We start from the raw sequence: 15,950 nt of genomic DNA on the forward strand, positions 1-15,950 counted from the left end.
ACATATAAATGCAATGCAAGATCTTTGGAGGAAGTTTCCAGTTCCTTGGGCCCTATTACCAAGGCATAATACCTTGCAGTTTAGCTTGACAAGAGACACTACAAAAGAACTTGGAATTGGAAAGTAAATAGTTGCTGAATAACTATAAGTGCGGTAGTAATGAGTTCCTACATGTCTATACTCTTTTGTATTTTGAGTATGTGAATCCTATTTAGAGTTGGTCTCTTACCCCATCTTTTTCCTATGTACTTGCAGTTTTGAAATTATGTATATCTTGTAGGCTTAGTATAGCAATCCCAAACACACCAAGCCTAAAAGCTTTTTAAAATGGATCATGGTTTAGTCAATGCCTATAAGTCATTTTCTTTTTCTTTATTAAATTAAGGAATAACAATAGAAACAAATGAAGAATTTTGAATCTGTAATGATTATGTAGGGAAGAAAGCCCATGGAGAGAAAGGGGGAGGGGGTGGGGGTGGGGGTGGTGTTTCCAAAATATACTTGATAGGGACACATGTCATCTTCCTTCATATTTGGAGTTGAAGCCTAAGGCTCCAAATATCTTTCAAACCAAACTTTTTTCTTTTAATACTGAATAACAGTAAGCATGATTGTTACAAGAAAGACTATTAATGAAATGATGGGATTTGCAAAATATTATTATGGAAAAAATTATGTAGTACTTTTGCAAAATTTACCTAAATTTAACTTGAACATAGTCTCCATCAAATATTCATCCATTTTTATATCAATGGCCTTACTTGAAAATGCGACAACAACAACGACAAAGCCTTAGTTTCAAAATTTTGAGGTCAGTTATTGATCTTCAATACATTAGCTACAGTTGGTTACATTTATTTTTTTCCTCCATTCTATTCTATCTAAAGTTATACTTTCTGTTACTTGTTTAATTGACATATCCCTTTTTTATTACTTCTACTAAACCAGACATATAACTGTCTATGGGTGCCTAAAACATATTTTTGGTGAATACTGCCAGTGTGATAATTCTTTGATGGATTTTTTTTATTTTTTTATGGCGGCTCTGCATTTGATAGAAAAAGAGGAATTGTAAGAACAAGTGTAAGGGCATCTTGGTAAAAAAAATTTGATTAATGCACTGGATGAACTGCTGAAGCTATGTTTAGAGATTAGATGTGAGCATGGATGGAAATACAGACATGAAATATATAGAGGATTCATCAAATGTAGAAACTCTAAGCATTTTCCATTTCTTAGATCCTTATTTGAGTGGATTTCAACTTCAGGACAGTTTTCTATGTCTAATTTACTTGAGATGCTTTATCTTTGTATTATCGTGAATAGTTGTTGGTGTATCTCGTGTACTTACCTTGTACATGGGTTGTGCCCTTGCTCTTTAATGAATCATTTACTTATAAGAAAAAGATTGGAATGGGAAAATCACTTGATGCCAGAACTTTTAAGTTGCTATGCTTGCTTAAAATTTGTCATATAGATATTAAATGTAGTAAATGTTATTGCACTTGGATTAATACCATATTTTTGTGAGCTATTACCAAAAAATAGTTTGGTTTATGTTACTATATTCTTGGACCCATGCTTTTATTTAATATCTATTTATAAGTTAATCACATGCAAAATTTCAAAATAATAAGTTACCATTTACCGTTAAAATCTATAAGGTTAGCCATTTAGCATATTTAAAATCTATAAGAGTTCTTTATAGATTTGTGAGTTTTTAATGCCTCACCTTGATATTCAAAAAGACTAATAGACCACCTTAATATTTGTTAAGTATGATAGTTGTAGCAAATAAAATTATTCCAACTATGTGTTTAGCATACTATTATCATGAAAAAAAGGTATTGTGCAATATAACTTTTGTAAAAGTTATTTATGATCTAATTTGAATCTAAACTTCAAAAGTTATAATGGGAGAAGGGGAATTTGAACCGTAAATGTCATGAACATATTAAAGGGGCCAACCAGTAACGCTACAAAACTCTTTGCTACCAAATAATCAAAAAAAGAAAAGAGAAAAAGTAATAACTATCGTTTGCAAACATTATTAAATCTTTTTATATTCCTATTTATTACACATGGGGAAGAGAGGATTTAAACCTAATTTCTCTTAATGAAGAACATCTAATAATACCCCTAAGTTACAAAACTTTGACAAAATATTAACAAATATAAAGATTAAAAGAGTGATAGATTGAGCATTCAAAAAAAAAAAAAAAAAAAGTAAAGAGAATGATTGAAAGACAAAAAGAGACACAAACATAGCCTTTATTCAATTAAGAATATACAAATACAATTATTACTAAATTTACTTGAAATGATAAAATTGAAAGTTATTATTCTTAAAGGCTTTGCTCTTTTCTTTTTATTTTTAGTATCTTCAAACTATAGTCACTACTAAATTTGTTGTTGGAAGTTTTGTTTGAATGCCATTGTTGTTTCAAGTTGAGTGACTGACTTGACTTAAGTAAAAAGTTGCATAATAGAGAACTAACCATATCAAATATGAAAGCAAACTTAGTTGCACTCCCAACTTGATATATAGAACAATAAAAAATTTAGATTTGGGTTAAATACTTTTTAATGAATGGTAAGAATTGGCATAAGCGGAACAAAGTAAAAAAATAAAAAATAAAAAACTTTTTTAGTCTCATGAATTGGGGGAAGAATTAAAGACATGGTTGAAACTTTTGTTGTTAAAATTTTCTTATTATTTATTCTTAACATTTTAGGTTCATTTCCTCAAAATAAAAAAATTCATATTTAAAAAAAAAATTAAAAAATTAGTCTCTATCTCCAGAGTTTTAAGTTTAGCATTGCCTTTCACTTTGGGATTGCCAAAAAAAAAAAAAAAAATAATAATAATACCTTTAACTAGAGGAAGTTACAGATTGTATTGTCTGTATCTTTACCTGAGATGATTTCAACATCTTTCATAACAGTAGTTTTTTGACAAAACCAAAAAATTATTCATCTCCACCTGGGCCACAGTCCTGCCTCTTAAACAATCAGGCCCAAATCCAATTTTCATTTAAAATCCACTGCTTGACTTGCTTCTTAGACACAAAATCAAACACCTCACTCACGCCCAAATTCTGTACACACACGTCCTTCTTAAACGTTTGTTCCCACCCAATGTGTGTCCCGAGCGGCGCGGTAGGGACACACACGTTGACTCACGTTTCCAAGTTTGCTTAATAGCTTGGGCTTGTTTTTGAGCCCATGAAAGAAATTGAGTCCATATTCCATTATATAAGCTAAGCAGCAATTTAGGTTAAAGTGTCTTTTAATTTTTGTTGAGAGAAAGGAAGCGGCGGCAGCCTATGATGTGGAGAAATGCGTATTTTCCAACTTGTTGTCTCCCCTTTTGTGTAAGGGTTTCATTTCATGTTCCTACTTGTTCTGTTAATACTACTTGTTCAACTTCTGCTATTGCTAGTAGTTATAAAGTCGAAAACCCGGATCAGTTCATGAATTATGTGAGAATTCGATACAAAGAGTTTGATCATGGGTTAGTTCCGTTTGATAAACTGCTTCATATGAACATTTTGTCTGCAATTATAGATTTCATTAGTTTATATTTTGCAATTGTACCAATGAAGTATTATTCGACCCTGATTACTTTGTATAAGGATTTGAATCTAAAATGTTCTCCTCAACTTGTCTTTTTCAAATGTGTAGATTAATTGCTTCTGTCATTTGAAATAGATTAGTCTTAAATTTTGGTTAGACTGTTGATGATATGCTTTGGTTTGCAATATTATCATTGACAGTTTATGTAAGGATAGATTCAAAAAAGTAAAAAGACTTGGATTTTGAATCCAAGAAAATGATTTGGAAGCCAAGAATAACAACTATTGGATTATGTCTTTTCTTGAAAAAAGATTTGGAAGCCAAGAAAAAAAAATTGGAATCAAGCTGACAAAAAGAAGAATGAGAATGGATGGATCTGCATAGAAGAAATTATGAAAAAAGATTTGGAAGCCAAGAAAAAAAAATTGGAATCAAGCTGACAAAAAGAAGAATGAGAATGGATGGATCTGCATAGAAGAAATTATGATGCTAGTTGATGATAATTGTTTGTAAAATTGTAATAAAAATATTTAGTTTGATCTATAAAAGTGTAATCTCTTATTTTTCAAGTTTCATGATGTGTTTAACAATGGATGTTCTCTTATTTTTCAAGTTTCATGATGTGTTTAACAATGGATGTGTTCTGTATGTGTTAAAAATACTTAGTATTAATTTATCAAAAAAAAATTACTTAGTATTAAAAAAAAAAAAAAAACGTTTCACTCACACAAATACATAGATGTAAGAGCATCTCTAAGATCCTCTTTATTTTTTCACCCAAATTTGAAAAATAAATCAACTTTTTTATTTTAACTATTTTCTTTTTTATACACATCCTCCAATGGCGTCTCTATTAATTCTTTACTTTATTAAGAAATTTTATTCTTATTATTATCATTTTTCTTTCAAAATCGTTTACTTATTATTATTCCTGCTAGTGGCTGAGAAACCTAGACCAAAATGGTTAAAATTCTCCCCCCACACCTTATATTCTTTAGGCGACTGGTTCAATCTACAACTGTATCCACATTCATATCCATTACAAAATTCTGTGTCTTACATGTAGCGTGTATCTTCAAATGGCACCTTAAACATAGCGTGTCTGCCTTGCATGTGTCTTCAACTATGCTCTCCACTGCTTTATATCATAGCGCTCAAAGGTAGTACAATAGTAGCTATCAGCCTATCATTATGATGGTATTCACATTAACAAGGACAAACGAAATGCAGCAAACTTGAGTGTCAAATGCTACTTTCATGAAAGCAATACTCCATGTAGTCTCAAATTTCTCTGGTTATTGGATATGGAACATACCCACTCTTCCAAAAATTCAGCTTTTTGTTTGGAAATGCTTGCGGTGGGGGTTTAGTCAGAGATGGTAAAGGGAATTGTGCTCAAGGGTTATTCTAGAGCCATAGTACACACCATGCATAGTTACTGAGCTATGGGGAATGGGGTTTAAGAGATGGGCTAATCCATTGCTCTCATATGCACTTAGACGTAGGAAGCACGTACACTTCATTTAGGGTGTTATACCAGTGTCGTATCTATCATTTTAGGTTATAATTTTTCAAAAATTGCTTATATCACCATATTGTACTCGTGTCCGTGTCTGTGGCTCCTAGCTTTGAGGCTATAGAAATTGAGCTGGACGCACATGCAATTGTTTGTCTATTAAACAGTACCTCTGAATCCCTTGGTGAATTTGCTTCCATTGTTGGTGATTGCAGAGACTTAATTAGGAGCATCCAATAAATGTGCCGATGGTCTGGACATGAGAGGAGTTAGAGAGGAAAAGGATTTTGTGACTTAACGATTCTCCTCTGTTATTGCTTTATTTGGACAAACTTGGCATGTATTATGATAGGCACTATGTGTCTAATGTTCAGACTGTTTACTTCTTAATGTTATATCGTTTATAACCACAAAAAAAGAAAAAAAGAAAAAGGAATATATCAACACCATTGATCATGTAGATCTCTTTTGGCACCGATCTTTGTACTGCACTAGCTAGTTAATAAAGTCAGTGGTGTAGCTGTAAGGACTAATGTGAAGTTTTGCATATCCCCTACAAAGGAAGCATCACATGTGATTATGCCTTGCTTGAGATAATAGGGCCCGTAGGATCATGGAACTAATGCCACTACAAGTAAAGTTTTACCAAACTGCCTAGAAAGCAAGAATATTATTATGCATTATGTTATGAGAAAACACTATTTTAGTCCTTATATTTTAGGATCATGGTTAATTTGATCCATATATTTTGGTAACAATCAATTCGATCTTTGCTATTTTCAACTTAAAATTAATTTAGTCTTTACCATTAACTACTAACGAAAAAATGTTTACATGGCAAACGATGTGCATAGTTGACACACGTGGTTGATAAAATAATATTTAATTGCAATTAAAAATACCATGTCATAAATTTTAAAAATAAAAATAAGCCACATCGGACAAATAAAATAAAACATTTGAAATGGTGAATTTTATATATAAAAAAAAAAAAATCCAACTTTTCTTTCACTTTCTTGGCAACCAAACACAACCTAAAAACACACAAGTCAAACCAAACAATTATCCATCACAGGTAAAAGATCCTACTAGACAGATCACATTAACTTCAAATCAAAATAAACCCCACCGTGAACCCAATTAACGTAATACCACCATCACAAATCAACCTAAGGAGGTGCTTCAGAGATGAACTCGCAGTCCCAGTCTCCAAATCTAAAACATCAACCATGGTAAACACATTGCAACCTGCCTACTCAGGACAATTATCATCAAACACTAAGCACCCAAGCATCCCACGGTCCCACAGCACAACCACATCAATTTTCTTTTGGATGATGTAGCTTCCTCTTGTCCAGGTTACAGATTGGGCTTTTGCCTGAATTCAAATTCATCACCTGGATTGAAATGTGTTTCTAGCGTGGACTTTCGATGGGCTGTGAGTTTGGTATGAGCTGGGTTGTGTGGTTTGTGATTTGGTGAACGAGGTAGCGGGACAAATTTACTTTTTCTTCTTCGGTTATTTGGTGAACGAGGTGTGGGTTTGTGATTTTGTGTTTTTAGGTTGTGTTTGGCTGCTAAGAAAGTGCAAAAAAAGCTAGAATTATTTTTTTAATTCAAACTTTCAAAAAAAAAAAAAATTATTGGTCTAACATGGATTTTTTTTTTTTTTTTTTTTTAATTTTAGACATGGCATTTTTAATAGCAATTAAATTTTTTTAATCATTTTATTAGCTGTGCTGATTGTGCACACCGTTAGTGAGTTAATAGTAAAGACCAAATTGACTACAACCCCAAAATGTAGGGACTAAAATAGAGTTTTTGCCTTTTTTTTTTTTTTTTTTTAAGGAAACTGATTTTCTTTCTTTCATTCCTCACGTTGTTGTCCCCCTCAATCACAACACAAAGACAGTGTGGGTAACTTACTAATAGGGGTGTGTAGCCAACCCGCCAACCTGCTAAAACCGACTTGACCCAACCCAACCCGCTGGGTTGGGTTGGTTTTTAGGCCTTGGTGGGTTGGGTTAGGTTACAAAAAAAAATTTCAATAGCGGGTTGGGTTGGGTTTGGGTCATAAAATTTCAAACTCGCCAAACCCAACCCGACCCACCCATATATTTAATATATATATATAATATTATATAATTAATAAACTTTTTAAAATAACCAACTCTTCCTATCCTATATAAAAGTCAATTAGTTCACACAAACCCTAGTAAATTACTATTGCTGTTTAGTCATTAGTGTTGTTTGCTTTTAAGGAGGTACATTGATATTAATCTTTGAGTTTTTTTTAATATATTAATATTTATTTTTTTTCTACTCAATTTAATAATAAAAATTAAAAAAATTTGTCCAACCCATGGGTTCAACTTGGCCCAACCCGACTCATGTGGGTTGGGTTGGACTTATGTGATGGGTTGAATTTTTTTTTTTACCCACCATGGTGGGTTGGGTCAAAAAATCCCCTCAACCCAACCTAACCCGACCCATGCACACCCCTACTTACTAATACTGTTGAAGCAATCTTACTTTTATCCCTTTATTTTCTCTCTCTCTCTCTCTCTTTTTTTTTTTTAGGTCATAAAGCAGAAAACTTATCAACTTTGTTGAGTGACCCTAAAAAAAAAAAAAAAAAAAAAGCTCTGCCACTACTCGTTCCTCCCCCCCCCCCCCCTTTCTTGTAGTATTTAAATGGTATCAACTATCAATAATTGTTCAAGTTTTATTGATGTTCATCCTATAGGGGTAAGTCATACCATTTTTCCCCAAGCACACATTTGAAATTGAGCAATACTAGAGAAAAAAACTTTTTGAAATTTGTTAAATTGTCAATTATTGGAGTAAATATCACTTTCAAACGAATTCATCGCTAACACTACTTCTATTATGCACTAATCTTATAAAAATTCAAGTCAACAATCATAAAAATTTGTGTCACCAAATGTATTGTTTGAAATTTGGTTCTAAGTGCCAAAGCCCTTCGTTTAGAAATTTGAAGGGAGTTGGTTTCAAAAGAAAAAGAAAATTGAAAAGGAATTTGTGATTAAAGGGCTTGCACAGCTATTGAGTCATATATGGGCTATAGCTATGACTGTTCAGCCTAAAGACCAAGAAAAAGTAAACTGAAACTTGGTGAGCTGGCCCAAGTATCAGAGTGGCTGTGTCACCCAATATGTGTAATATCTTAACACAAATGTCCACAAATCCAAACTCCAACCACCCTTTATATAGTTAATCCTGATAAGTATGTGGTTGCGTAATCAGCATTTGAGCCAAGCCTAAACTATAGGCCTAAAACTTCAATGTCCAGAAGCTTAGGCACAGGATTTCAGCCCTCTTAATAAGTTAAAACTATTTTAGACTCCTCCAAGCAAAATTTGGAAAACTTTGCAAAAGGCCCATTGACTCTTTATCTCATATTCCCTTTACCTTAGTCCACCTTGTACTGAAGGCCCAACAATGCCCATTCTGGCCCACGTCTAACTCCTCCAACTCAGAATTGATGGTTATCCCTACTCTCCTCACGAAGCGCATGTGCTCAACTGTCCATTCTCCTTGTAGAAAACTCACATAGCATTGAGGCTTTACTAAGTACTTATTCTCGGCAATCTTTTATGGAATATCACAGTTTTCAATATTTTGGAATGGACTAATCTGTGTCTTATTTACACTAAATGTATCACTCTTTGAAACCACTCCATCTAAAATTTCATGCCCAATGTTGCTCGGCTTGCTTTGTTGGGTGGTTTTATTTCTTCCCTCTGCGTTTGTAAATACAGGTCTTCGAGTCCATTTCCTATTGTAACCTCTCTCAAACCCATAGATATATATTAGAACCAAGAAGTCTAAAGCTACAACTGTTTTTGTCAGTCCTACTCAAACTGTGGAATCGTTCCCTCGAAATAGTAGCTAAGGTGGGGATTCTGCATCTAGAAACTTGCAAGATGGAAAAGCGCATGGAACCTGTCCTCATCTTAACTCCAAAACTATAGAAGAGCAAGGGTCCTATACAGTTGTAGATCCCACATAACACAATCAATCAGCTTTGACCTAAGGAGGAAAAAAATTGATAAGAGAAAGATAGGAGGGAGAAAAAAAAGGTTATCATAATGAACCAATTGCAAATTATCTTCCACCTCAAGCGTTAGCGTTGCATAATGAAATATTGTAGTTCACTCAACGCAAACAATGTATATTAATGATAAACTATGAAATTCAAATTTTGGAGTCCAGCAGATCACTTGGTTTTTTTAGTATTCTCTGCAAAAAAATTCCGAATCTTCATTAAAGTAGAAGAGCCCAACAACAATGTATATTAATGATAAACTTTATCCCCAACAACATACCAACCCCTTATCAGCAACATTTTCAAACCATCTTAGGCACATAATGTGATTTAGAATCATCCAAAAGTGGAGGTAATCCATGCCTTAATCTTCTTAAGTACAATGAACTACCCTATTTGATCGAATAAATCAAACTCATTAACCTACATACAATTGGCATATAAAGTGATCAACTTTAATAGAATTAGCTAAAATATAGAAAAAGAAAACCCAGTACCTGAACTAAAAATTCCCAAGCATGCAAATTGTGATCACAAAAATGAAAAGAAAAGAATATTATTGTTAAAATTTAAAACTTTATCCCAAAAAAAATACCATGTCAATATCAACAACATTTTCAAATCAATCCTAGTCAGACCCAGAATCATCCAAACTAAAAGCCACCCATGCTTAATTTTCTTAGGTACAATGAAATCACAAGGACAGAACCAGGATTTGAACCTGGGAGGGCCAAAGCTTTAAAAAAAAAAAAACATATATATATATATATATATTTATATATATGTGAAAATAAAAAGTTTTGGAGAGAAATTTTGTAGTTCTAAAAAAATGTTTCATAATTTCCATATTTTGTAGTTCTATTGTACCAAAAATTAGTCAAATAAAAAAGCAAACAAATAAATATGCCCTTACAAGCCACAACAATATTAATGTTAAATTGTTAATAATGTGTTAGATACACTAACTAAAAAAAGGGGCAAAAAAAAAAAAAAAAAAAAAAAGATTACAATGAGTCAGTTGTGACTAAGGGAGCTATATCACCAGGTACACAATTATGCCAGACTTGAAACTCACAACCAGACTTAGAAGATCTGGCTAAAAAATGAGCAACTAAATTGCCTAGACGTTTCACATGAGAAAAACTACCAAATAAAAAAATCACCAGCTAGGTCAAAAAAATGGGAACTGCTTCTTATTCTTTGTAGGTCCGTTTAAAAATTAGTGTGGTTGTATCCATAAATGTCAAACGCTTCTATTTCTCTAGTGAACAATTTATGTCAACACAGATTTTTTGTGTTATGTTAGCCTGTTGTAATAGGGCTAATTTAGACATTTCCATTTTATTAATTTTTACAAGATGCTTTCTCATTTTTCCAATTTCCTCTTTATTTAATCTTTGGGCACTACTAGAAGGTAAAAGAGTAGGGTGTTCCCGTGTTTGCCTTATTATGACCTTTAGTGTGTGTCATGATTAAGTGCCTCCAATTATTTTTTCTTAATTAAAAAGTCCACTAGAGAGGAGGTTTATAAACTGAGAGAAATAGAAGAGATTGCAGATTGTTCACTAGACTAAGAGTGTTTTAAGGGTTAGACAATTTGTGGTTTTGTGTTTAGTTGGCAAAGAAAATATGGGATTTTTTTTCTTTCTTTCTATTTTTGTTATTTGACATCACAATTTTTTTTTTAATTAATTTTTATGGAACAAAGTAAAGTTTAGCTCCAATTCAGCTTAAAACTATTTTCTCCAATTTCTTATGTGGCAATTTAAAAGACTATTCATATATATTATTTAAATAAGCCACATGCCTTATTAGAAAAGTTTGTGACTAAAGCTGCACATACCTGGTCTATTTTATGAGTTTATCATCATATAGTGGGTTGCAAGATGATGACTCTATATCAATTTAGAGTTAAACTTCTTTCTTGTAATATTCAAGAAAATATTGCGTCCCACTTGAGCTTCTCTTTTTTTGTTTATTATTACTCCTTTGCTTGTTTATTTTATTATTATCATTATTATTTTAACAAATAAATTCAAACCACTTTCTCTCGTTGATGATTGCAATTATTGAATTATTTGACATCACAATTTATTTATTTTGTTCTAGGGACAATTCAAGAAAATATTTCGCCCAAATAGAGTTCCTTTGTTTTATTTATTTGTTTTTTTTTATGAATAAAAAATGGGTAGAGAGGGGCGATCTGAGTTGACGTCTTCTACAATGACCATAGAGACACTTTACTTGCTGGGCTCGGGCCTATGAGAGCAAACGATCTAAATGAGCCATAGCTCTTTGTTTATTTATTATTATGATTGTTATTTAAAGAAAAACAAAAGTTAGAAACATGTTGCCATGGCCCTATGAGCTATACCGGTTAATAAAATTTCAAAGCTTTGATGAAGGGCTTGCAATGAAATTGAAGTACTTTTTTCACCTGTGAATAAAATCAATACAAATTATTCGTGTCAAGTCTCAACACACATAAAAAAAATAAAAAAATAATTGTTTGTGTGTGCACTGAGAGAGAGAGAGAGAGAGATAGACCTTTGGATTTCATCATCTCACGTGCCAGAGAAAGCGTATCCACAAACAACTAATTTGAAGGAAACTCAGCTTTACAACGAGTAAATTCACTACGCAAAAAAGGCACATCGAAACTGCGAGCATTATGAGCGGCCAACACTACATATCCCCCAGGTTTCTGACGGCTTCTTACAAACTGCAGTAAGATTGGTATCAGGTCCTCCATCCTACATTTAATTCACAAAACCAAAGTTAACTTGATTGTAATCAAGTCTGAACTTTACTGAACAACAATAAGTAAAATATGGGCACTAATAAGTTTAATGATACTTAATAACCTATCTAAATAAACAAGCAGTTTTCCAACCCTCATTAGCAACACACTACAACCAGGGAACAGAGCCTGTCCTCAGTGTATCTCACATCATGCTTAGGCCCAAAGTCCAAGCGCTTCGCTTAACTGAAGCAAAGCTTGTTTACATTTTGGATAAGATGATTTTTTGGAGAGACATAAATCATGCCTATATTGCTAAATATAATATATTAGTAGTTAAATTAAGAACTTGACCTTGAAGGAAATGACATGAACCATAAGTTTGTGTTGGTAGTACGCCAGTTGAACCATTGCCCTTTCCCTTCTTTCTTCGATAAGGTCTAAACTTTTTTCTAGCAGCTTATTGTTGCTGCTCGGACAGAATGAGCTGGTTTTTAGCGTTGGAAAGCTCGTTTCTAGAGGAATAACAGTCTCGGCCCCGTAAGTCATCGAAAAGGGGGTCTCTTTAATACATCCATAGGACATGCGCAGTTCTTCCACCCATCTTCCCTTCGCGTCATCTAACCTCTTCTTAAGTCCGTTCACTATAACCTTGTTAACAGCCTCAGCTTGCCCATTCCCCTGGGGGTAGGCTGGGGTGAAATATCTATTTGTAATTCCCAATTCGCAACATACCTCCTGAAGGCCTTACTATCGAATTGAAGACCATTGTCCGAGATGAGGGTGTGAGGGACCCCGAACCAGGTAACAATGTTTTTCCAGACGAACTTTTTGACATCCACATCTCTGATATTTGCTAAAGGTTCAGCTTCAACTCATTTAGTGAAGTAATCAGTGCCGACAAGCAGATACCTTTTGTTCCCTACTGCCTTAGGAAAGGGCCCGACAATATCCAAGCCCCACTAAGCGAATGGCCAAAGGCTGGACAGTGGACTGAGGATCCCTCCTAGTTGATGTATATTTGGCGTAAATCTTTGACACTGGTCACACTTCTTCATGTATTCGTGTGCTTCTTTCTGCATGTTTGGCTACCAGTATCCTTGGATAATGGCCCTATGAGATAAGGATCTGCCTCTTGTGTGGCTTCCACAAATCCTTTCGTGTAATTCCTTTAGGATTAGTTCTGAGGCCTCAGGGTGTACGCAGAGTTAGTATGGTCTAGAAAAGAAGCGTTTATATAGCTTCTGGTCCTCGGATAGCCAGAACCGAGAAGCGTTTCTCCATTTCTTGTCAACTTTGGTCTTCTCCTCGAGCAAGATGTCTTCCTTCAGAAACAGTATTAGAGGGTCCATCCAGCTAGGTCCCACTCTGACATGGTGGACATGGATCACTTCTCTCTTCCTCACTGAGGGTTTGTACAAATCTTCCATAAGGATGACCCGGAGCAAACTTTGAGCCGAGGAGATGGCAAGCGTGGCCAAGGAGTCGGCATATGTGTTTCCACTTCCAGGGATGTGCAGTAAGCTAAAAGAATCGAAGCGTGATTGTAGGAATTTAGCTTGGTCTAAGTAGTCTTGTATTCTTTTATCTCTTACTTCTAACTCCCCATTTACTTTGCCAATGATCAGTCTTAAGTCCGAAAACATGTTTACTACTTTTCCGCCTAGTTTCTAAGCCATGGACATTTCCTCCAGGAGGGCTTCATATTCAGCCTCATTATTCGTGGTCGAGAAGTCTAGTCTTAGTGATTTTTTGATGGTAATTCTTTCAGGGGAAATCAGAACTAGCTCCATTCCGGAGCCCCTTTGGTTTGTTGTGCCATCAACATATATTTTCCAGCATGTGGGCCCTTGTAGAGAGATTACACCAACTGATTTTTCATCCATGCCTTGCACCCTTGCTTCTTCTTTTAGCGAGGGTTCAGCAAATTTAGCCACCAGGTCTATGAGGACTTGGCCCTTGACGGAGGTACGAGGCATGTACTTGATGTCAAAAGCCCCTAGAATCGTGCCCCATTTAGCAACTCTCCCTGTATAATCAGCACTATGAAGTATGGACCTAAGCGGAAGTTGGGTTAGAATGATAACTGTGCGTGCCTAGAAGTAATGGGGAAGCTTTTGTGTAGCTTGAACCACTGCTAGGATGGCCTTTTTCTAGTGGTAGGTAGCGAATCTCAGCTTCATGCAATGATTTGCTCACATAATAGACTAGTCATTGTATGCCGTTGTCCATTCGAATTAGCATTACGCTTATTGCATGAGGGGCCACAATGATGTAGGCGAACAAGTCTTCAACGGCCTTGGGACTGGACATGATTGGTGGCCGAGATAGATATTCTATAAGTTGTTGGAAGGCTAAAGCACATTCTTCGGTCCATTCAAATCTCTTCCATTTATTCAATAAGAGGAAGAAAGTTCTACACTTGTCTGCCAATCGAGAAATAAAATGGTTTAAGGTAGCAATCATGCTGGTAAGCTTTTGGACCTCCTTGGGATTCTAAGGTGGTTGCAAGCTGTTTACGGCCCTGATTTGATTAGGACTGACCTCGATCCCCCTATGGGTCACCATATAGCCCAAGAATTTTCCTGATCCTACCCCAAATGAACATTTGGATGCGTTGAGACGCAGTTTGTGTCTCCTTAGAATTTCAAAAATGTCCCCAAGGTTTCTCACTTGCTCGGACACCACTTTACTCTTTACCACCATGTCATCTATATAGACTTCAATGCTCTTGTCCAGTTACGGCTTAAACATTCTGGTCATCATCCTCTGGTAGGTGGACCCTGCATTTTTCAAACCAAAAGGCATCACCTTGTAATAGTAGTTTCCAATAGGAGTAACAAAAGTTGTCTTTTCTTGGTCGTCTGCGGCTAGTGGTATTTGATGATATCCTTGAAAGGCATCCAAGAAACTCATCCAAAAAGCTCATCCGAGGATAGCTCGCGGTTGCATCTACCAACTGATCTATCCGAGGCATAGGGAACGGATCTTTTGGGCAGGCTTTATTCAAATCCGTGAAGTCTACACAAACTCACCATTTTTCGCTCTTCTTCTTTACCATTACAGTATTGGCCAACCACTCGGGATAAAAAACTTCCTTGATAGCCCCTGCTTTTTTAAGCTTCATCACCTTGTCCTTAACAGCGTTGGCATGCTTCTTCGATAGGTGCCGGGGTGGTTGCTTCTTAGGAGTAACGGATGGATTAACGTTTAGTTGGTGGCAGATGAAGCTCAGATCAACCTCTGGGGCCTCGTAGGCGTCCCACGCAAACATGTCCACGTTTTCTCTAAGAAACCCAATCAGTTCTTCTTTCTCTTGGGGAGGTAGTTCTGAGCCGACTTGAAAGAAATTTTCTGGATTAACGCCAATAGCTACCTTTTGTAGATCTTTGCATTTTGCCTCCTCGGTTGACTCATTACCGGGCAATGCCAGGGTGGCTGATTGCTATAAGCCCCTTCCAATAGAGGCTGAGGGCTCAGCACTGGGTTGACGTGAGATGGCAGCCACCATGCACTGTTTAGCCATGGTCTGATTCCTCACAATCTCTTTAATCTGGCCCTCCAATAGGTACTTCACCTTCTGATGCAGGGTATAGGAGACAGCCCTTAGAGTATGAAGCCGAGGTCTAGCCACAATAGCTATGTAGGGTGAATAAGCGTCAACTACAATGAAATCCACCTCCACTACGTCCGAACCGGTTTGTATGGGTAGTTTGATCTGGCCTTTTGGAGTAACGATTTTTCCCTTGAAACTTACCAGAAGGGAATCGTACGCCGTTAGGTCCTTGGATTTCAAGTTCAACCCCTTGTATAGGTCGAGGTACATTACTTCCACAGCACTACCCTGATCCACCAACACTCTCTTCACATCATATCCTCAAATCCTGAGTGTAACTACCAGAGCATCGTCATGGGGTTGGATGGTTCCGATCTTATCCTCGTCCGAGAATCCCAGCGCTGGTGAGGCTTCCTTCTTGGCCTTTTTGGACTCCTGATTGTCATCCTCGATGGAAAGCCGAGTCACAGACATTACTCTGGAAGGACAAAAG

General features: G+C 35.6%; 2 protein-coding genes and 1 long non-coding RNA gene across 4 annotated transcripts in view; 1 reads left to right on the forward strand and 2 right to left on the reverse strand.

Annotated features, from left to right (window-relative positions):
* LOC126716832 (exonuclease DPD1, chloroplastic/mitochondrial) overlaps positions 1–15,950 on the reverse strand; it is a 75,806-nt gene that overhangs the window by 18,331 nt on the left and 41,525 nt on the right. The window lies entirely within an intron of this gene.
* LOC126716833 (uncharacterized) lies at positions 3,087–5,568 on the forward strand. The gene is made up of 2 exons (XR_007652299.1): positions 3,087–3,374; positions 5,308–5,568. It is a non-coding gene; the product is annotated as an uncharacterized LOC126716833 (long non-coding RNA).
* On the reverse strand, positions 15,347–15,931 carry LOC126719137 (uncharacterized). Its single transcript, XM_050421724.1, has 2 exons — positions 15,800–15,931; positions 15,347–15,745 (listed from the first exon to the last, which is right to left on the reverse strand). Exons 1-2 carry the CDS (start codon positions 15,929–15,931, stop codon positions 15,347–15,349), a joined length of 531 nt encoding a protein of 176 aa, XP_050277681.1.

This window comes from Quercus robur, chromosome 3 (genome assembly GCF_932294415.1).
Source record: "Quercus robur chromosome 3, dhQueRobu3.1, whole genome shotgun sequence".
Classification (NCBI taxonomy): domain Eukaryota; kingdom Viridiplantae; phylum Streptophyta; class Magnoliopsida; order Fagales; family Fagaceae; genus Quercus; species Quercus robur.

What these genes read in the sequence shown, in the direction of transcription:
- LOC126719137 (XM_050421724.1), bottom strand. Translation starts at nt 15,931, where the DNA reads ATGTCTGTGACTCGGCTTTCCATCGAGGATGACAATCAGGAGTCCAAA. An exon ending in AACCCCATGACGATGCTCTG is followed by an intron (nt 15,746 to 15,799) that starts GTAGTTACACTC and finishes TTGGTGGATCAG; the next exon opens with GGTAGTGCTGTGGAAGTAAT.